Source organism: Protopterus annectens, chromosome 3.part1 (genome assembly GCF_019279795.1).
Source record: "Protopterus annectens isolate FY-2018-M chromosome 3.part1, PAN1.0, whole genome shotgun sequence".
NCBI classification, from domain to species: domain Eukaryota; kingdom Metazoa; phylum Chordata; order Ceratodontiformes; family Protopteridae; genus Protopterus; species Protopterus annectens.
The window spans coordinates 1,325,442,053-1,325,465,777 of NC_056732.1; the positions used below are offsets into that span (position 1 = coordinate 1,325,442,053).

Here is a 23,725-nt window from a genome sequence, read left to right on the forward strand (position 1 = left end):
ACAAATGGCAAATAAAAGTCAGGGTACAAGTGGTAAACTGGCCAGCCTGAAAGGCAAGTGAAAGTCAGGATACAAGACACTTACATTATGTTAGGAAGAAAACGTTGGATAGTCCTATAGCAGAACATTTTAATGTTTAATTTGCTGTAGTAGCTAAAGGTCGTGTTTTTTTGAATTATGTTGTTTTTTCGAATTATGTCATTTTAACTAAAGGTTTTATTGGCCCTAGAAGTCACATATAGTGTTTAAAAATTATATATATAATGATGTAAAATGATGTTCAAGTTATTCTGAGGAAGTCAATTGTTCTATTCTGATGAAAGAGCTAATTACATCTCTTCTTGTGACACTGGTGTTTCATGTTGGTTCTACACCTGTTATTTGATTTTTCCGAAGTGTTTTTCTGGATGTTCATCGTGCATACAGCTGCAGTCATAACAGATGGATTATCCTGCCGTCAGGCGTGTCCTCAGTCAGCCGAATTCCAAAGTCTAGGTCTGGCATCGGTTGTCGTCGCTTCTTCCCTGACGTCAGTGCGGCAGGGGTATAAAAGAACCAGCCGACGCCATTTTCTTCAGTCTTTCTTGCCACGCGGTGCCTGAAGCAGAAGCAGTTCGCAAGTGCCGGTCGGCCAGCTCCTGAGATTACGAATATTTTTCAACCAAAGTCTTCTTGAAAGCTAAGTACCCCGTTGGGGAAACTTTTCTTGCCTCAGACCGATGTCAGACAAAGTTAATAATTGCATTTCATGTGGGAAGCAAATACCGCATAAGGATTTCCATTCCTTCTGCATTCCTTGCTTAGGCCCAAACCACGACGTCTCGGCCTGTCGTTTTTGTGCTAGATTCAACAAACGCACTATTAAGCGTCGGGCGGAGTTCGCCCAACACTATTTTGGTAAAAAATGTAATTACATTATGTTGTCGGATACTCCGACTCCAGTTTTAAGTAAAAGACGCAAAGATAAGGACCAACATACGAGGTCCGCGACTTCTACCGACACCACGCTAAAGCCGGCTACAGGTGCTCCGGTTCTCAGCAAGGCACCTACGCAGCCCCTGAGTACCGATGACACTTCTTCTGTGCCCGAGGTCGCAGGCTCCTCGGCCCCCACTCTGACTACAGATACCGACGCCACTCTTGGCGGGGAAACTCAGAGTTTAGACAGGCCTGCCACCTCTCAAGGTGTCTTCCGGCCTTCTTCTTCTTTTTCCATTAAGGCTTTCACAAAATCTAAAACAGCCATGAAAACTAAAAGACAAGCTCCACAGAGCCCCTCTCAAGGCCCCATGCCTAAAAAACAGATGCTCAAAATGGCTGAGGATTTGATTACTCTTATCAGGGGTTCTCAACCCCCCCTCAGACAAAGGGCCCAGATTGGAGGAAGACTACCCTTCCTCGGACCAGGCCTCCATTACCTCAGAAGATTCTGAAGACCAGGAATATTCATACTCCCCTTTTGAAGATTCTGATGCGGAGGAATCCATTCCCTCTGTCTCCCCCCCTGAGGACTATTCTTTTGGGGAAACCTTGCATACCATGAGGGAACACTTCCACTGGGAAGGCCAAGATTACTCAGACTCCAAGAAAAGGCTCAGGGATTTTCTCTTGCTCCCTCAGCACAGGCCTCTGGCTATCCCTCCTGTCTTAGACATACTAGATGATGTGTATTCAGAGGCCAGCCTTAACCTAGATTCTTTACCATCAGCTCCAGTTAAGCCTGACAGGTATTACCGGGTTCCTGATTCACAACAATTCCTTTACAAAAGCCATGCTGCTGACCCAGAAACTATTTCACAGGGTTCCAAGGGAATTAAGGCCTCTACTGCCAAAAATCCATTACCTTCAGAGAGAGATTCCAGAGCTTTAGAAAGGTGGGGGAAAAAGGTATACCAGTTTTTGTTATCTCAGTTGAAAAGCAAAATGTCACAACCTGAACAACCAGACTTGAAGGAGTTGCAGGATTTGTTGCATAGTGCAGAGCAAGTGGGTAAACATACCTTGCAATGTGGTTTTGATGCTTTAGAGGCCTCATGTAGAGCTGCTGTTACAGGCTCTGTCATACGTAGACATGCTTGGCTCAAAGAGCAAACCTTACCAGATCATGTCAAAGCTAAATTACTAGATGCACCTCTTCAAAAAGATGTACTGTTTGGTGTTAAAGCTGAGGAGGTATTAAAGAAAATGGAGGAAAAGGCAAAATCAATGCAAACAGTGAAAGATTTCCTACAGGTACAACCTCCACGTTTCAGTAGAAACTGGCCTTCAAAAAATTGGTCCTTTCCAGCCTCGGACAGACCTCAAAGAGGTAGATACAGGCACCCGAGGGGTAGATCAAGGATCATTTAGAGCCAGACAAAGGCAAACATCTACACCAAGAGGTGGAGAGGATAGATCACAGCCATTCAGAAAGCAGACACAATGACTTTCCCCTTTGCATGCCAAGCAAAGCTCTAATGGCAGCACCTTTAGGTGGAAAACTGGCATTATTTTCGAAAAATTGGCATATTGTCACAAAAGACAAATGGATCCTGGACATTATAGACAGAGGCTACAGATTCCACTTTCACACCCTTCCAAAAATGCGAGGCATGCCAAACCTGACACAAAATCAAAGGGCAGAGGCACAAAAACAAATTTCAGCTCTCATGGACATGAAAGCTATTCAAGAGGTACCTGCACAAGAACAGGGTCAAGGTTTTTATTCCAGACTATTCCTGGTACCAAGGAAGGACAAAGATTGGAGACCTATTTTGGACCTATCCATCCTAAACACATATTTACTCGTACCAAAATTCAAGATGCTCACATTACAGCAGCTTCTTCCCATGCTGGGCAAGGAGTCTTGGCTAGTAACATTGGACCTCAAGGAGGCATACCTGCATGTCCCTATCAGACAAGATTGCAGAAGATACCTCAGATTTCTTGCAGGTTCAACCCATTATCAATTCTCTGCATTGCCCTTTGGCTTATCTACTGCGCCCAGAGTGTTCATGAAATGCCTGGCATCAGTAATTGCCTTCTGCAGACTTCAAGGGATACAAATATACCCATATTTGGACGACTGCCTGATCCAAGTGGACAGCAAGCACATACTTCTGAAACACCTGGCGTTTGTAATAAAGTTGTTGAACTTTCTGGGATACACAGTCAACAAAAAGAAATCAAAATTAATACCCTCGCAAGCAATAATTTTCCTGGGGGCCAGCTTGAATACAAACACCCAGATGGCCTATCTCACGCCAGAGAAACAAGGGCAACTATCTCAATACTTCAGAAAAATGGCAACCTTCACCAGGCTGACTGCAAGGAAAATACTGCAGGCTCTGGGATTCATGGCATCTTGCATCCTGCTAATCCCATGTGCAAAGCTGCATATGAGGAAACTTCAATGGTACCTAAAAACCTTATGATCTCAACACAGACACAGTTTGGAAACAATTATACCACTCATTCCATGTCTCCAAAAGGAATTTCTGTGGTGGGCTCAAGCATGCCAAAGAAACATAGGTCTCCCATTCTGCATGCCTCAAGCAAATCAAATCATCACAACGGACGCCTCGGACTACGCCTGGGGGGTGCACATGACAGATCAGTGTATTCAGGGCAAATGGTCCCAAAAAGAAAAACACCTACACATCAATCAAAAGGAAATGCTAGCAGTGAAAAATGCTATTATGGCCTTCAGAGACCTACTGCATCCAGGCCAGCTATTGATAAGAACAGACAACACCACAGTGATGTGGTACATAAACAAACAGGGAGGAACCCATTCATATCCCCTGTGCAGGCTAGCCATGTCTCTTTGGAACATGGCTCTGGAATTACAAGTCCATCTTCAAGCACAATTCCTGCCAGGCAAGGAAAACACGCTGGCAGACAACCTAAGCAGAAATATGACAGATCCACACGAATGGAAGTTGCATCCTCAAGTTTTTGCAAAGATAATTCAAGCATGGGGAAGGCCAGACATAGATCTCTTTGCTACCCACAGAAATTACCAATTGAAAAAGTTCTGCTCAAGGACCTATCATCCACAGGCCTGGAAAGTGGACAAGGAATCTTGGCTAGTAACATTGGACCTCAAGGAGGCCAACTGTCTTTCAGTTGGACAACATTGACAGTTTATGCCTTTCCACCTCTTCCTCTGCTGCCCAAAGTTCTATTAAAAGCCAGAGCAGACAGACCAAAGATGATTCTCATTGCTCCAGACTGGCCAAGACAACACTGGTACCCACCCCTGAGGAGCCTGACGCATTCCCCACCATGGATCCTGCCTCTAATGCCTCTTCTGTTGTCCCAGCACAACTTCAAAATTCTTCACAGTCAGTTGAAGACACTCAACCTAGCCGCATGGAAGATTCCTTGATTTCCCAACAGACCCTCCTCTCCAAGGAGGTGCAGGATGTCATTTTGGAGGCCAGAAGGCCTTCTACTAGAAAAGCCTACTCCGCCAAATGGAAACGGTTTTGTGCCTGGAATCAGAAAAAGGGACAGAATCCTGGAATACTGAATTTACCTCAAATATTACAGTACCTAGCTGAGATGCTAAACAGTGGACTTTCATTCTCCTCCATCAAAATCCATGCTTCAGCCATTTCTGCACAATACAACACTGATCCTCCTTTATTCTCTCATCCGCTCTTAAGACAGTTCCTCAGAGGGGCTAAGAATATAAAACCCCCAAGGAAGCAACCAGTACCTGCTTGGGACCTCAATTTCATTTTAGAAAAACTGACCCTGCCTCCATTTGAGCCAGCTGCTTCATCAGAACTGCAATATTTGTCATGGAAAACAGCCTTCCTTCTGGCTATCACCTCAGCACGCAGGGTTCGGAACTACAAGCCGTCATGGCTGTGCAACCTTTCATCATTTTCCATCAGGACAGAGTTTCCTTATAAACCAACCCTTCCTTTATGCCAAAGGTAGTATCCAGTGTAGCCTTGAATCAAGCTATCCACTTACCTACTTTTTATCCTAATCCACAAAACAAAGGGGAGAGACTACTACATTCCTTGGACATTCACAGACAGCTTCGTTATTATTTGAACAGGACAAAGCCATTCAGAAAATCAGATCAACTCTTTGTGTCCTATGCACAAGGAAAGGCTATTTCCAAACAGACAATCTCAAAATGGATAGTCCACTGTATACGCTTTTGTTATTCCTTTCATGGTAAGACTGCACCTACAAGCATCAGATCTCACTCCACAAGGGCCACAGCTACCTCTGCAGCTTTCCTCAGGGGGGGTTCCTACCAAGGATATTTTGGAAGCAGCCACTTGGAGTTCTGTACATACTTTCTCCAAACACTATCACCTACCACTGTACTCTAAATCTAGAGCGGGCTTTGCCACAGCAGTCTTGCAGGGCATCCTTGCTCCTCCTAGTTCCACTTAGTGCCTGCCACCCCTTTTTAGCTTTGGGATTCTACCCATCTGTTATGACTGCAGCTGTATGCACGATAAACATAGTACAGTTTTGTACCTACCATAAATGTAGATGTTCGAGTGCTAATACAGCTGCAGTCCAGGTTTCCCTCCCTCCTTCCCCTCTTGGGACAGGCCTAATGACAAACACCTCCTCATACAACCTGATTGGGGTATTCTTTTATGGTGTATTTGCTTGCAACTATTGTTTTTTGATTCTGTTAGATTGCATTATTACATAAATTCATGTTTTGCCTTCCTTCTGGGGGCACCTGACATCTGGGGCAAGAAAAACTGAAGAAAATGGCGTCGGCTGGTTCTTTTATACCCCTGCCACACTGATGTCAGGGAAGAAGCGACGACAACCGACGCCGGACCTAGACTTTGGAATTCGGCCGACCGAGGACACGCCTGACGGCAGGATAACCCATCTGTTTTGACTGCAGCTGTATTAGCACTCGAACATCTACATTTATGGTAGGTACAAAACTGTACTTTCCCAGTTTTGTGGCATTAGCTACCTTTCCTGGAGTATTACACCTGATTGTCATTTATACATGCCACATACAGTAGAGCAGCAGTATTAATAATCTTTTTAAGGGGGGTCTTTTTACAGAAATAAATATTCCTGTGTGTGTTAGTATCACCTTGTATTAAATGTTGAGTACTTTGAGGTGATAAGATGTGCCACATGATGTTATATGGGCAGGGATAATACTTCATAGGTGTGCAAACTGTCATGTGCATTACTCCATTTTGCTTTTTGTAAACATTTTCAGCTTTGAGCATATCTGAGGCTATCCATGCGTTCGAGTGGCATGCTGGGGACTGTTGAGGACTTCTATGCATTTTGCCCCTAATGCATTGACATGAACCTAAGGCTGTTTATTTGAGTATCCAAGAGTGAATTTATGTGCTTGAGTATCCATAGACATTTGCATATTACTGAGATTCATAGAAATAAATGTAAAACAGACTCAATTACATAGAAAACATATAAATGGACCTGAATTTATGTGAAATAGTTTAACAGTATGAAAGTTAGATGGCAAATGACTTAGGAAACCACAGACTATTTAACATAGTAAAAAAATAATGGAAATATTGTAAGTTAATCTAAAATACTTCAAAATGATGTAAAATTGCTAAGTTCAGTTCAATAAATGTACTGGTATGATAGACATATTGTAATGGCTTTAGTGAAAACTGTAAAGCTGTCATTTGAAAATGGAAAATCATTGCAGCAGTAGTGGAAATGATTAGTGATCACTGAGAAAAACATTTACTTTGATGTTATTTAGTGACTGAAATGCAGTGTTTTCATTGTGAAATACAGACGTGGTAAAGATGTGTTGTTGGCTGAACATATATGTGTTTTTACTTGGAGATTTCTGAGTGCACTAAAGAATAACAGATGACAGTATTATAACTACATAACAATGGTAGGGACAGTGGGAAGGTTGAATCGGTTAACAAACAGTCTGCCTTAATGTTTTGAATGCATTTGTGATACTGCAGACGTTAGTGTAGCACAATTTTACTTGGCTGCACTGAGATTTTGCATGTGCATATAATTATGGGGTTTGTGTTACTTAACTTTTCTATAGGAGGATGGTAGGCACACTTTCAGTTTTCTGTTATCTGAATAATGATTACTTTAAAAGTTTTTTTTTGTGCATGTTTGTGGCATATTTTGCATGTGCAGTAATGATGCAAAAGAAGGGATCAAGACAGAGAAAGGACAGCTTCAGGCATAAGGAAAATCACATCCTTATGGCAGCCCTTAAGGCATATGGTAAACATCTGTCTGGTAAAGGGGGCCGCCAAAGCTAAGAGGACAAAAGCCTGGAATCAAGTTGTCTTGGGCATTAATGCAGTTAGTGCAAGAAAGTGTACAGTAACACTGTGCAAGAAGAGGATAAATGATATGGTAGAACGTGCTAGAAGCAATGAGAGGCAGAACAGAACATACCCATTCTTGGGTAGGGGGAGCTCCAGTAATTATCCCTTTAGCACAAGATTAGGAACACTTTCTTTGTATTATTGGGTAAGAGTGTGACACAGAAGATAGTGGGACTGAAATAATCAGAGGTGGTGTGGACACTGACTGTTACCAACATCTGCTATGAAAGGTCGGTTTAAAAACAGTAACATATATTTATATAGAGAACTGAATGCTGTCATGGAATGATTACATTAAACACATGACAATTATTAGAATAGGTGAACCTTCCATATCTACATAGAATGGCATTGAAGACATGAGCATTGTAAGTGTCCACCACACCTACTTAAGCATATAGTAGTGTGTGCTATTTGCTTGTTAGTAATCTTTTCATATTTTTACAGGGTCAGAAGCAGAAACAAACAGTTCCACTATATCTATAAATCTGGGGAATACCAATAGCAGAATGGCTGTTGAAGATTATAGTGATGATAACATAGTTATATTTGTGAAGTAGCCTGGTGAAAGTAACACACAGTCCCCTAATTTAATGGTAAGGTATCAAACCCCACAACATTAATAACTCTGCAGGAAGAGACAGCGCATCACAAACTCAAGCACATGCTGACATTACACTCACCCCTGTACAGGGGGAAAACCCATGCAGTTCTACAATAGTATCTCCAAACCCTGACAAACACTCATGATGAAGGCAGTGAGAACAGTGTCCACAGGTATACCTTTACACAGAGGAGTCAGATACAGCTCTTCTTGCAGCTGCCCCAGGAAATGTGGAAAGTACTGGCAGCCCCACAGCAAATGTGCCATAGCATTGTTAGGGCTTACAGCACTTCTACTGAGAATCAGCTGGAAATTGACAGAGCTCTCCAAGTGGTTACTGAAATCAGTTTTATATAGTATTAACTGTTTTAACCTTTATACGTAGTTTTTGTTGCTTGCTTTGTTTATAATTAAATCTGTTTGGGTATGTTTTGCAGAGTTGCTGGTGTTTTGGTCAGTGTTTGAGTAAGAGTGTGTGTTGTCACTGTATGCCTGTTTGTGCAGTATTTACATCTAGTCAGTTGAGACTAGAGAAACAGATATACATAGTTGATGATGCACATCTTAACTATGGAATATGTGCTTTTTCTGGGATATTATCTATGCCCTTGGTTAGGATAATTATGTAGAAGTCAGTGTTAAACTCTATGATTTCTGTATCCCTATGGTACTGGATATTATCCATAGCTTAAACCTCATGCCACATGTTTCAGTCTTTTGATTTTCCTTGCATTGTTTAGGTATGTATCAAGTGCTCTTAAGTGTTTTCTGTTTTCCAGTTTCCGACTATCTTTCTCATCTGAGAGCATAAAAGAATGTTAGCATACATTACTTTTCATATAAATGGACCACATTTTTCTGATTCAAGTTTGTTTTATTTATACATTTTCACTAGACAAAAGAGTTTGTCTTCAAGAAAATATAGTATATACTGCAAAGCACATACTATAACAATATAATGACATCAAAGTAAACATTATAACACATATAGCAACAACACAAGTATATATATGCTGAGTATCAGTGAACACCTTTCACTCTTATTTTAAAAAAACAATACTCAAAGCTAGTGGAATTAACTTACAGTGGGTGGTTGATTAAAAAAAAAAGATTTAAATATTGCAATGATTTTTCCTTAAAATCAAATTCAGAGGTCTGCTTTACCTTTTGCATTTGGGGAGATCAGACATTTTCTCAGTAGTCTTGTGTTGCTGGGACTAGTGAATCATTGAAATGTAATGCAAATAATTTTAAAAAGTTCCCATTTGTACAACAGGATGACTAACAGTGTGAAGATGCTACACCAGAACAGTGTCATCACATCACATTGTTGATGTTATGGGTGTGAGAAATCCTGCAAATGTTTCACACTGATCTGGAGAGTTGGGAAAAGAACAGCATTCCTTGCACACTGATCTGGAGAGTTGGGAAAAGAACAGCATTCCTTGCACACTGATCTGGAGAGTTGGGAAAAGAACAGCATTCCTTGGCTACTAATAAAACATAGTAAAGTCAGTAAGTGCTGGTGTTGCATCTAAGTGTATTAGAGTTCCACAGCATGATTTGGCCCTTTATTCATTATTCCAAAGTTTTTGTGTGAATAAAAATAAAGATTTCAGCCAAGTATTGGAGTTTCATACTTTTTATTGGCCCCCAAAACATGTCAAAATTGCCCATGACTTTGCTGTGCTGATAATAGACACTGTATGACACAGAAACACGATGGGCATGCATATATAGCAAGTATATCCTGAAACTAAATTTACCAAAAAAAAATAATGCATCTAGTGTTAGCCCTGTCACCTCACTAGGAATAAACAAAATTAAAGAATCAAAGAGCATGCAAACCAAGACAGAAGATTTAAACAATGTTCTGTTTTGGGCGTTTAACTTGATCTTTAAGGGAATGCTGGTATAGAAAGTAAATATGTAAAACCATGGGCAAATTTTTAAAATAAGTTTTGACACTAGATAATCCAAAATGTTTAGGATTCGTTTTCAGAAGAATTTATGCTGTCTAAAGCATTTTTTCATACAAGTCCAAATTCTGTAAAACTAACCCAGGTGTTCCCAAGTCCTGTAGTAAAATGAGGTCTCCCAGAGCATATATCTGATTGTAAAACATAAAACGTGTTCAGAATGCACTCAGACATAGAATATTGTCATTGTTAGTAAGTGCCAGTGATACTGATGTAAATATTGTGCTTAAGTTTTTCCTACTGTAGCTAATGTGCAAATGAAGTGGAAGAACAAGTCAACCTGTGTGATTCATAGTTTCATAGTTTAGGATTTCTGAGTGCTGGCCGATATGGCCATTCATAACCCACTTTCTGGATGAGCTCTCTTATCCATGTATATAAAGACTTTCTGATTACATTAAGTGAATTACTTATTCTAATTTCTAGAGTCAAATTGTTCTTTTACATCATCATGGATTGCGTAATAAATTTTAAACTAAATGAGGTTTGACAGTTAACCAATGAATATGTAAAGCCTGTGCCTCTGGAGTTGTGATTATTATGTAAAACATCAATATTCCTTAACATCATAAGTTCCTCATTGTATACAGCTTTAAAAGCTAAACATAACTTTCTATGATGGTTCCTGTAACTTACTGAGTAGGGATAATGCCTGATCACACTGATGCATAGTATGGTAACACATGAAGCATCCGTGGCTGCCTCCATTTGTATACTACTTAGAATCTGCCAGAATGAAGTAGGAGTCAGTCTTGAAAGGGAAAGAGGACAGGGTACTGTCTAGACACATAGGGGAAGATCACAAGACTACAAGTGCTTCTCAAGAAAGTACTGTAATAAGTCAGGGGGAACAAGCAGAACAGATTTCAAGCAGGCCATGTTAGCATTCATCTACACTTAGCAGAACCTCACATTTGAGATCACAGTCCAGAAGCAATTTTCAGATCAGTGTCTGCAGGATCATCTCCATCCAGTAAGTCAAGACGTCAGATCAACTCATTATCCAGCTCTCATGACAGCTTCTCTTCAAAATCACTTGCACCATTACCTACCCAATCTGTAAGAGATGTGTATGACGTATGTGACTTTGACCTACTGTGAATCAGGAGTAACATTTTCTGTTACTTACAATCTGACTTGCACAAACACAGGTGAATGTTTAAATTGAAGGGGTATAAGTTGTTAAAAAAAGTCGGGGAAACTTTGGGCATTTCAACTGTATGCATTTCATTATTGTAATGGTACTGTTTAAAACCTCATTAAACTGTGGAAAAAAGTAGTATGTCATCCCATAATATTGCAGCGATTAGCACCATTAATGCTGTATACACTGACATTGTTACAGCTGGCAGTTACCTTCAGCTTTGAAGTAGTAATACATACGTTTTCAGAAAACAGTAAAAAGAAAATTACAGATTAAAATAATCATCCTGCCATATAAAGAAACACTGCTGCCACTTTATCATCTACACTGTACAGATGATGTTTTCTGCCTGAGTCCACAAATATTGTGTATGACAAAGTAAAATAATCTGATGTGAAGTACCTCAACAGATAACATACTTCAAACTGAGAAAACAATGCATAATATAAAAAAATATGCATTTTAATTAAATGCAAGGTATGTACTCATGTTAAATACTGAATTAACACTTTTTACTAACAGAACCACTTGAGGACAGTCTGTAAGTACATACTTAGGTAAAGCCACATGGTTAGAATTGCTGGAGCCGTGTCAGACTCCAAACCAGTTACAAGTGGCATCCCACAAGGCTCAGTCCTGGGACCTCTCTTGTTCGGTATATATTTCTCGGAGGTACAGGCCAACACGGAAGGACTGTGGCTGACCAAGTTCGCAGATGACTGCAAACTGGGCACCATAATCGACTCTCCAGCCGACACAAGCATCCTACAAAAGGGCCTCATAGAAACTGGTGCCAGAGCCATGGCCTCAAGCTAAATGCCAAAAAGTGTATAGTCATCCCCTTCGGCAAAAACAAAGTGCCCACAAATTACCACATAGATGGCAATCCATTAACTACGGAAGAAGTAATTAGGGACCTGGGGCCCAAGTTGATAGCAATCTCTCATTCGACAACCACGTGGCCAAAGTGGTTAGAAAAACATTTTATATAGCTCACCTAATCATGAAGGGATTCACATCTAGATCAGGGGAGGTTATCGTGCCTCCTTTACTCATCCCTCATCAGGCCCATAATTGAGTACAATGCCCCTTTTGGGATGTACCTTACCAGACACCTGCAGCAGCTGGAAAGACCCCAAAAGTACCTCACCAAGAGGATCAAAGGGCTCAAACAGATGCCATATGCTGCCCGGTTAAAGAAACTCCAGATCTACTCAGTGGCATACCGCCTGCTCAGAGGCGATCTGTGCCTGACGTATAAAGCCATATCCAACCCGGAATTAATGGACATGCTGCACCTCAGAAAATCCAAATCCCATCGAGCTACGCGCTCAAGAGACTTGAACCTCAGCACTGAAACAAATAGGACTTGCTGGAGGGACAGATTCATAACCCAGAGGCTCCCTTCACTCTGGAATAAAATCCCAGTCCAGGTTAGGCAGAATCCCTCATTGACTCTCTTCAAGAGGAATTTTGATGAGTGGATGGGAGATCGTAGATTTACTCCGGGTATCACTTCTGTGTCACTGTTAGACAGAGGCACAGTATACTAACCTCGAAAAAGGGCATAGCAAAATTCATTTTAAAATGGGTGGCGAAAGCCAAACACACTCTGGCTAGGCTTGTAAATGCCCTAGGGCAGATAGCCTAGTATGAACCTATGAACCTATAATTTATTGTGCATAACAGTTTAAAATTGGGGTATTATTTATATAATGCCTTACAACATCATTAAACTGGAGTCAGTGAGCACTGAGGCATGACATTTACAATCAGTAATAATATGAGTAACTGTTATGAAAAAAATATATATATATATATATATATATATATATATATATATATATATATATATATATATATATATATATATATATATATATATAAATATATATATATATATATTAGATGAATAGTGACTGTGGACCAGGCATTACACAACATAGCCCACAGGTACCAGTGAATGCATCAGTTATACTTGTGTTTTTAACAAGAAAGGAAGCACTAACGTGAATGCTATGATCCATAGTTCTGAACTAGACCCTGCCTCTTTACCTGTGCAGCCATATGCTTTGCACAAGTCTGCCACATAGGGTCCCTTACTACTGCTACCAGCTGGCCATCATTACTTATATTTGGAGTGGAGCTGAGAGCTGCAGTGACAGCATGGGTTACTTCATGTTGTAAGCATCCTGCATGCTGTAGGTGGGTCATACTGAAGGGCACTGCCGGACTCATCCAGACACCTAAAATGATTCCTCCGGAGCCCAGAGACCCTCTTGATGACATTGTAGGTCTAGGACAGGGCTGTATTATCAGTGTCTTCTGCATTTTCACTTGGATTTCTCACTGATGTCATGAGCCATAGCTCCAGTAGATATCAGCATCACCTAAAATACAAAAAAAGAGAGAGTAAAGGGGGCAGACAAAACAGGTGGTCCAGTATTCAGAAATACATTTTATCATGAGTAACTACGTAAATGCAATAGAAAAAAAGGAAAAATATGTATTTTTCCATTTACCAACAAGATGACCACTGTGCATCCTACAATGCAAAAAGGGTGGTAGAGTGAGCTAGTGTACCAGATATGGGAATCACATACCCTGCCAGGATGCTGGACAGAGACATTGGTGATACACCCCCCATTCATCACATACTACCTGCCAGTTGTTTGAAAGGTAGCCCTTCCTAGTGCAGTACCACTCACACCGTGATATGTCTGGGTTAGTGATGACAGATGCACTGAGCTGCCCGGGTCCACTGGATGTGAAGGAGCTTTAAGAAGAAGGTGCACAGCACTAGTGCTTGAGACATGGAACAGTTTTGAGAATCTGTTGCACATCAGTCTCTTAGATTTGTCGGAATTGCTTTTAGCTCTTTATGGCCTGGAAGTCTGTATGAATTAAGAGTCATTATTGTAAGGCTGGACAGTCATGAAGTGGTATGTTGCCTGATCAAGCAGTCCAGATACACTTCTGTACCCCACTGCTGAGAGGCGATGTAACTATAGCAGTGGGCCATCAGCCAAGGTATTTTAGTCATGGATATCCATACCACTGGGGAACTGGAATCAAGCATCATCAGAGAAATCCTGAGTCTCAGCACCAGTCATCAGAATGAGGCCCCCATTCAAACTATGACGGTGCTCTAGAGGTTGGACAGATGTTCCTCGTGTTTCACTGTTGCAGTCATTACATTTGGGTAATTTGCTGGCAGGTTGCCCTCAGTCGGCCAGAATTCCAAAGTCTTGGGTCCTGCATCGGTTGCTGTCTCCTCTTCCATGATGTCAGGTCGTTGGGTATAAAACATGCAGCCGACGCCATTTTCTTTAGTCTTTCTTGTCGTGCGGTGCCCGAAGCAGAAGCATTTCGCAAGTGGCAGTCGGCCAACTACTGAAATATTCGAATTTGAGTTTCAGAACCGAAGTTTTCACTAAAGCTAAGTACCTCGTTGGGGAAACTTTTTTCTTGCTTTTTACCAATGTCAGAAAAAGTTAATAATTGTATTACTTGTGGGAAGCAAATACCTTATAAGGATTTCCATTTATACTCTATTCCTTGCCTAGGCCCTGATCACAACGTGCTTGGTTGTCAGTTTTGTGCTAGATTTAACCAATGCACTATTAAGTGTCGGTATATTTTTGCATCAAAGTATTTTGGAAACAGATTTAACTACCCAGAAATGTCGTCGGATAGAAATCCGACTACTGGAGTACATAAAAAATGCAAAGAAAAGGACAGAGAAAGGCAGTCGAGATCCAAAACCGATGACGAAGCTTCTCCTAAGCCAGACGCTGGTTCGCCGGTACTCAGTGAGGCACTTTCGCAGCCCCTGATACCCGCTACCTTCGAGTCGCAGGCCTCTACCGACACCCATGTGGTGTCCAGCATGCCGCAAGATACTCAAGGTATTGGACCGACCGATGTATCTCCCTCGGATGGGTCCGGAGCCACTGAGCATTCACCAGCTTCTGAGGGTGTATTCACACCTCAACATTTGTATATCAAACCGACGACAGCTGCAAAACCAAAGACAAAAGCAACTTCTAAAACTAAAAAAAACGACGCATGAGACACGTGCACAGGCCTCTATGCCTAAAAAACAGATGATCAAAATGGCTGAAGACCTTATTACCTTGATCAGGGGTACCCATCCTCCTCCTGATAAGAGGCTTAGGCAAGACACTGATTATGAATCTTCAGATCAGGTTTCTATTTCTTCTGATTCCTCTTTTGATCAGGAATTATCTATACCTCCTTATGATTATTCTGATGCTGAGGAGTCTATTCCATCTGCATCTCCTCCTGAGGATTATTCATTTGGAGAAACCTTGCATACTTTGAGGGAGAATTTTCACTGGTAGAGTCAAGACTTCTCAGAATCAAAAAAGAGGCTCAGGGATTTCCTTCTTCTCCCTCAGCACAGGCCTTTAGCCATTCCCCCTGTTCTAGACATTGTGGATGATGTGTTTTCGAAGTCAAGCTTGTCCCCTGACTCCTTACCTCCAGCTCCCAGTAAACCTGACAGATATTACAGGGTTCCTGACTCACATAAATTTTTAGTTAGAAACCCTGCTGCTGATCCTGAAACTGTTTCACAGGGTCGAAAGGGAGTTAATGCCTCAACAGCAAAAAATCCTACCCCCTCTGACAGAGATTCAAGGGCACTGGACAGATGGGAAAAAAGGTTTATACATCTGCAACCTTGGCAATCAGGGCCTTAAACTGTCAATTTCATATGCTTAAGTACCAACAACATGTTATGGGATTGCTGAAACAGAAAATTATGTTGATTTCAGAATGTGCAGAAAATAAAGAATTGCAGGAATTATTGCATGCAGCTGAACAAGTTGGAAGGCATACTTTGCAATGTGGTTTTGATTCTTTAGAAGCCTCCTGCAGGGCGGCAGTTACTGGATCTGTGATTAGGAGGCATGCCTGGTTAAAGGAACAAAATGTACCTGATCATGTTAAAGCTAAATTGCTAGATGCACCTTTACAGCATGATTCTTTGTTTGGTATTAAGGCAGAAGAGTTTTTAAAGAAAATGGATGACAAAGTTAAGTCTATGCAAACTGTTAAAGACTTCTTACAAGTGCAGCCACCAAGATTCAATAGACACTGGCCTACCAAAAATTGTTCCTTTCCTGTGTCAGACAGAGCTCAAAGGGGCAAATCCAGATGCCCTAAGGGTTCCAGATACAAAGCGCAAGATTCATACAGGTCAAAGCAATGGGGCGTTTCCACCTCCAAATCTGGAGGAGATAAAGTGAAAACCTACAGAAAGCAATCCCAATGACTTCTCTCTGCCTACATCAAGCACTTATCTTTTGGCAGCACCCATAGGGGGAAAATTAGCACTTTTTGCTCAAAACTGGCAGTTAATAACCTAGGACAAGTGGGTACTAAACATCGTATCACAGGGATACAGATTCCATTTCCATGCTCTGCCAATGGCAAATGGTTGGCCAGCTCAGCCAAAAAATCAATGGGCAGAGGCACAGAAACAGGTTACGTCCCTCATAGATATGGGGGCCATTCAGACGGTACCAGAGCAGGAAAAAGGACAAGGTTTTTACTCAAGACTGTTCTTGGTACCCAGAAAGGACAAGGCCTGGCGGCCAATACTGGATCCATCGATTTTGAACACATACCTGGACATTCCAAAATTCAAAATGCTGACTTTGCAGCAGCTTCTGCCCATGCTGGGCAAGAATGCTTGGCTGGTGACTTAAGACCGAAAAGAGGCATACCTGCATGTCCCAATAAGACAATCATGCAGAATATACCTCAGATTCAATGCTGGCTTAATACATTACCAATTTTCTGCACTGCCCTTTGGCTTATCTACTGCACCCAGGGTCTTTACAAAGTGCCTGGCACCAGTAATTGCATTTTGCAGACAAAGAAGTATACAAATATATCCTTACTTGGATGACTGTCTCATTCAAGCAGAGAACAAGGGCACTCTTCTTCAAAACCTGGCATTTGTGAAAAGGCTTCTAACATGCCTAGGGTTCACGATAAATGAAAATAAATCACAACTGGTACCCTCTCAAAAGATAACATTCCTGGGTGCAAGCTTGAATACAACTGCCCAGATGGCTTACCTCACGTCAGACAAGCAAAGGCAACTGACTACTTACTTCAACCTGATGGCAACAAAAACCCAGTCTTCTGCAAGACAAATTCTGCAGGCTCCTGCATACTACTGATTCCATATGCAAGACTGCATATGAGGAAACTTCAATGGTACCTAAAAAGTTTATGGAGTCAACATTCTCACATTTTGGAAACAGTGATTTCTCTCATTCCTTGCCTGCAACAGGAGTTTCTATGGTAGGCAAAGGCATGTCACCAAAACATGGGACGGCCATTCACTCTACCCCCTGCCAGCCAAACCATAACAACAGACGCATCAGATTATGCCTGGGGGGCCCACATGGCAGGAAGATGCATTCAGGGAATATAGTCACCAAAACAAATGCATCTGCATATCAACCAGAAAGAGATGCTAGCTGTTCAAAATGCCCTAACAGTCTTCAAGGACTTACTTCATCCAGGACAACTACTGATAAAGATGGACAACACCACAGTCATGTGGTATATAAACAAGCAAGGGGGCACACACTCATACCCCCTCTGCAGATTAGCCATGGCACTGTGGAATACAGCTTTGACCTACCAAATACATCTTCAAGCTCAATTCCTGCCAGGAAAACAAAACACTATGACAGACGATTTAAGCAGAAACCTTATGGACCCTCACGAGTGAAAACTAAATCCACAAGTCTTCAGCATGATAACAGAGAAATGGGGGAGCCCAGACATAGATCTATTTGCCTCTCCTCAAAATTATCAATTGAAAAGGTTCTGCACAAGGACTTATCACAGACAAGCATGGAAAGTGGACGCCCTATCCTTCAGTTTGAAAAACCTGTCAGTTTACGCCTTTCCTCCTCTGCCTCTTCTCCCCAAGGTCCTCCTAAAAGTCAGACAAGAGAAACCAAAGATGATACTAATTGTCCCGGACTGGCCCCGCCAATACTGGTACCCAAGCCTAAGGAACTTGTCTCAATACCCAGCTTGGACCTTGCCTCAAAGACCACAACTACTGTCCCAGCAAAACAAGCAGATCATGCATAATTAACTACAGACTCTGAACCTGGCAGCATGGCTGATCATGTAGTCATACAAACAACACCTCTCAGTAAAGCTGCGATGGATGTCATTTTGGAAGCCAGAAGGCCTAGTACTAGAAAATCTTATGCTGACAAATGGAAGAGATTCTGCGCTTGGAATCAAGCACAAGGAACTGATACAGCAGAGCCAAGTATTCCTCAGATATTGCAATACTTAACTGAGACGCTTGACAAAGGCCTATCTTTCTCATCAATTAAAATCCATGCCTCTGCCATTTAGGCTCATTACAATATAGAGCCACCAGTCTTTTCTCATGCTTTACTAAAGCAGTATCTTAGAGGAGCCAAAAATTTAAGGCCTCCTAGAAGATCACCAATACATGCATGGGACCTCAATTATGTGTTGGAAAAGCTCAGCCTGCCTCCATATGAATCAACTGCTACCGCTGATATAAAGTTCTTATCATGGAAGACAGCTGTGCTACTAGCAATTACTTCAGCAAGAAGAGTTTCAGAGCTACAGGCCCTCATGGCTGTAGAGCCTTTTATCATATTTCACCCAGACAGGGTGTCTCTAAGGACAAATCCTACTTTTATGCCTAAGGTGGTTTCCAGTTTGGCTCTTAACCAAACAATTCATCTGCCAACCTTTTATCCAAATCCGCAGAACAAGGGGGAGAGCATTGTGCATTCCTTGGACTTACACAGACAACTAAGTTTCTACTTAAGCAGGACTAAAGCTCTAAGAAAAACTGAGCAATTATTAGTGACATATGCTGCAGGATCAGAGGGCAAGGCTATTTCAAAGCAGACAATTTCAAAGTGGATAAGCCACTGCATCCATTTCTACTACTTACACCATGGTAAACTTGTGCCCAAGGGCACTAGCTCTCATTCCACCAGAGCTGCAGCTACTTCAGCAGCCTTTCTAAGGGGAGTACCAACCAAAGACATCTAGAGGCTGCTACTTGGAGTTCTGTTCACACCTTTACAATGCATTATCATTTGCATCTTTACTCTAAATCCAGAGCAGGCTTTGCCACTGCAGTTCTGCAGGGCCTTATAGCCGCTCCTAATGCTCTTTAGCACCAGCACCCCAACCATAGCTTTGGGATTCTACCCAAATGTAATGACTGCAACAATGAAACACGAAGAACATAGTACAGTTGTGTACACTTACCATAAGTTTAGATGTTCGAGTTTATTCACTGTTGCAGTCCAGGTTACCCTCCCGCCATCCTCCTGTTATTCTGGAGTTTATCTTTCCTTCTCTATCCTCTACAACCTATGTGGTGTATTTGCTTGTAGATGAAGGTAAAGTTTATATTGATGCATGTGTATATATATATATATATATATATATATATATATATATATATATATATATACATATACATATATATATTTTTTTATTTTATTTTTTTTTTGCTACCTTTTTGGGGGCACCTGACATCGGGGGCAAGAAAAACTAAAGAAAATGGTGTCGGCTGCATGTTTTATACCCCTGACGACCTGACGTCATGGAAAAGGAGACAGCAACTGACACAGGACCCAAGACTTTGGAATTCAGGCTGACTGAGGGGCAACCTGCCAGCAGATTACCCAAATGTAATGACTGCCAACAGTGAATACACTCGAACATCTACATTTATGGTAAGTGTACACAACTGTACTTTCTCTTCCCCCTTCTACAAGGGACAATGTTATGGAACCACAGTGGGAACTGCATATAGCTTTAAAACAGATTCTAACACTTTTATATATTCAGCGTTTTTTTCCTGAATAAAGTGTTGAATATGTTTTAAATATATTTCTGCTTCCTGCCACTATTTTTGGTAACTGCCGTCTTTGTGACAGCTGTAAGGGATTTTGAAGCTTTTAAAGTTGTAAAGCACTTGAGACTCCTGCATTTTTTCTTGACTTTTGTAGTACACAGGAGTAGGGTAAGTTCTATGTGCTACAAAGAATTATAATCACGTTTTTATGATCATCACCCTCCTTGTTGTATAATCTTGATATGGATGCCAAGATTTGACTGTCAAGCTTCCTTCTTGATGTGCTTTCCTTGATATCCATGTCTTGGAACACATGACACGCTGGTTATGATTGGAGCCCTGATCAGAATCCTCTGTGTTGTACATTAAACATACAGATTTGTTTATTACAATTGCATTTAATCATCTGAATAACAAAGCTGGTTGACCAGGTAATAAGTTGTTCAGTATAAACAGAAGATAAAGACTCACTGGAGTGCTTCAAAAAATAAACAGTCATTATATAAATATACATACATTGCACTTTTTGCAGGTTTTAAATTATTTGCGTTTGTTCTAAAACAACCAATATAAAGTGAAGAAGTGAAAGCATGACTGTGTACTAACTTAGCCTATCATCCGTTCCCCTTGTGTTTCACAGGGTTATATAGTACTTTCCAGTTGGTGTTTGCAACAGAAGATCCATATGCTAGAAGTACAAATTCATGATAGGATATCTCTGTTCTTGTTTTGCTTTGCTTTAGCTGTTTTCCTTATGTTCAGATACTTTTCAAGAACTGAGGATTCAGGGACGAGGTGTGTCCACATATTTGCAGTGCTGTATAGCCGCACCTTAGGTGTTTAGGGTGTACATACCAGGCACACAAGTTTGAAGTTAAAAACTGAACTGTTAAAAGGACAACTGAAGCAACACCCACATTTTCTGTATTAATTAGCCAGTTTGGTGGACTGACCCCAGCACCCTTTTCAGCTATGACAGCCATTGTACTGTACAGGTCCCTCTCAGAGATTACCCAGTGTTAACATTCTCAAATATCTATTGTATCTATATGAAAAGGTGCACCAATCAAGTGAGATGACGTACATGTAATTTTAAACTTCATTTTCAGATTAAGCTTTGTATATTTTTCAACTGGATTGTACTTTTTAAGCCTGTCACTCGATTCCCAACACACTGACCTTTTTTATGACATGAATGGTATTGTTCACATAGAATATTAGTATTCCATTTCACCCATACACTGATTACATAGACATACTCCCGGGCCACACTTTGGCTAATTTTTCTTTGTCTGTTTTTCTTTGCAGGACTTGCTCAGATGCAGAGTTTTGACATCAGGGATTTTTGAAACACGATTTCAAGTTGACAAAGTAAACTTTCAGTGAGTATCATTATATATATATTTCTTTGGTATAGATGTAGATTTGACAAGACCACTGTGGAATGTCAACCTGATTTGCCACAATGCAGAACCAGTTTGCTTTTATTTTATTTTATTTTTATTTGTTAACTAGATAAATGAAATAAGCACTGGTGCCTGCTTTCAGAGGTGAACTGGAAACATGGTTAAGTTACTTACTACAGTCTAGGCAGACAAAGACTAAGGAACTCAAACCCATGACTACAGTATTAAGCTCACAACCAGGTCATGAAAAAAGAGAGATTTGTGCTGCAGACACTATGTTATTCTTTAAAAGATTTAATACAAAACAAGTGCTGCTTCATTCACAAATACTTTTTATGTGTTTGAAAATAAGTATATTTTAAACTGGTATAAAATTAACTACAAAACTAAACAAGAAACGTACAAAGCAAAGTTTGGAATTTTGTAAGCATAAATTAGTCTACAAAGCAATCTTGTGTGTGTGTGTGTGTGTGTGTGTGTGTGTGTGTGTGTGTGTGTGTGTGTGTGTGTGTGTGTGTGTGTGTGTGTAATACACAAGTTTACTATCAAAAATATGAAATTCAGAACGTAATGTGGTTTAAATACCGAGCCATAATGTTGACGTACTGCATATTAATTAGATTACAATGTTAAATAAAAATACCAAAGATATCATATTCTGCATTTTCAATATTAACAATGTATATCCTTCTATTCATATGCTGCAGTATTCATCACTTAAAGGAGTCCACCTCCGGCTGAGTCGTACATCCGGCCAGTAGCCAAAAGCCTTCATGCTACTGCGAGGTACGTGATACACCACAACACATTATGCATACATCGGCCATAAAGAGATGTCGGGTATAAAGGAAACGTCAGCAAGCACCTACTTTTCTGCCACCTATTCAGTCACCTGCTCCAGATGTTTGCTGCCAGATGTGTTGTGTTAGGGTTTCAGACAAGTCCCCATTGTGGCTTTTTCTTATTAAAAATTTTTGCTGCTGCTTGTTGTTGGGTTCATGTCAGCTAGGAAGGGCAGGTGTCAGTGTGTAAGGCATATTCAACATAAATACACTCACAAGCTTTGCCTCTTTTGCTTAGGCCCAGACCACGACCACATTGAGTTCCCTATTTGTAAATCCTTTGTCCTAAGACCCTCAAGAGTCAGCTAGCTTCCCTTAAGCCATAGTTAGAAAACCAGAGACTCAAACATTTAGCATGTGAGATGGATGTGACATTGGGCCTTTTGGATGTGCCTGCATCGAAGAAGGCCAAAAAATCATGGTCTGAACCTTCAGCTTTGGCTTCTCTTCCAGTCATTGCTCCAGAGGTTGGTGTAGGTCCGGAGACTGTGCCGGAGATAATGAATGTACCTTTGGTGGGTACCACAAGGGCATCCCCAAAGGAGTCCGCTGGCACATCTGCAAGGGAAGGGCAGGCATCCAATCAGGGTGACAAGGGGGAAGCCAGGCTCATTATATTTGAGGGCCCTTGTGGCATCACACAGATCATGGTGCATGAAGATGCTCTTTCCAATATCATCGAATGTAGGCTGATTCCTGTCCATCCACATTCCATCGCATGGAAGCCCCTAATAAGAAAAAGGCAAAGACCAAGCATGTGTCTCCTGCTACCCCTCAGCAAGCCCCTGACTGGGAAGCCTTCTCAGAGTCTCTTTGATGCCTTTATGGTCCTTCACCAAACCATTCCTTCTTCTGTTCATCTGCAGCCCATCTCTCATACCACATCCTTTAAAAGGACATCTGTGAATACTTCCTCAGAGGAGGAGGACTCTTCTGGAGAGAAGTCTTTAGCCTACTCCACTCAGTTGACCTCTCCCTTAGGTATTCCTCCCCAGAGGAAGAATCTAATGGTACAGATTCCCCTGAACAGACTATTTTTAAGAGGAAATAATTTTTTTTAAGTGGGACTGCTCCCAGTCTTGGAGATTCAGAAAATGTATTATGAACTCTTGCAGATGGACTCCCCTTCTCCTTCTGCTATCCCTCAAGTCCTACCTGCCTTTATGGGTTTTTCTGTGTTGTCTCCAAATGTCCTGACTCTCAGCCTCCTGCTCCCAAGTGTTCTGACAGGTGCCATAAAGTTCCTGAGGACTCCAAATTCCTGTTCAAGGCTCCTGCTGCTGATCCCACTACATTTCTTTCTCCATGGATAAGGCTTGAAAACTTCTACCGTCCACTTCCTTGCTACCCTCTGATAAGGAAAGTAAGGTCATGGAAAGGTTGGACAAGAAGGTCTATACTTCAGGTACCTTGGCCTTCTGTGCAGTAACTATTAGACCACATGGCAAAGTACTCTCTGGCCCTTCTGGCGGATACAGTGAAAACTTTGGCAGACATTCCAG

At 41.3% G+C, this 23,725-nt stretch overlaps 1 protein-coding gene across 2 annotated transcripts in view; it reads left to right on the plus strand.

The window, feature by feature from the left end:
* GNAL (G protein subunit alpha L) overlaps positions 1-23,725 on the plus strand; it is a 2,475,953-nt gene that overhangs the window by 2,258,517 nt on the left and 193,711 nt on the right. For both annotated transcript variants that reach the window (XM_044067360.1, XM_044067361.1), the window contains exon 7: positions 21,284-21,357. In XM_044067360.1, coding sequence (XP_043923295.1) covers positions 21,284-21,357 — 74 coding nt within the window. The remainder of the gene's footprint in view (positions 1-21,283; positions 21,358-23,725) is intronic.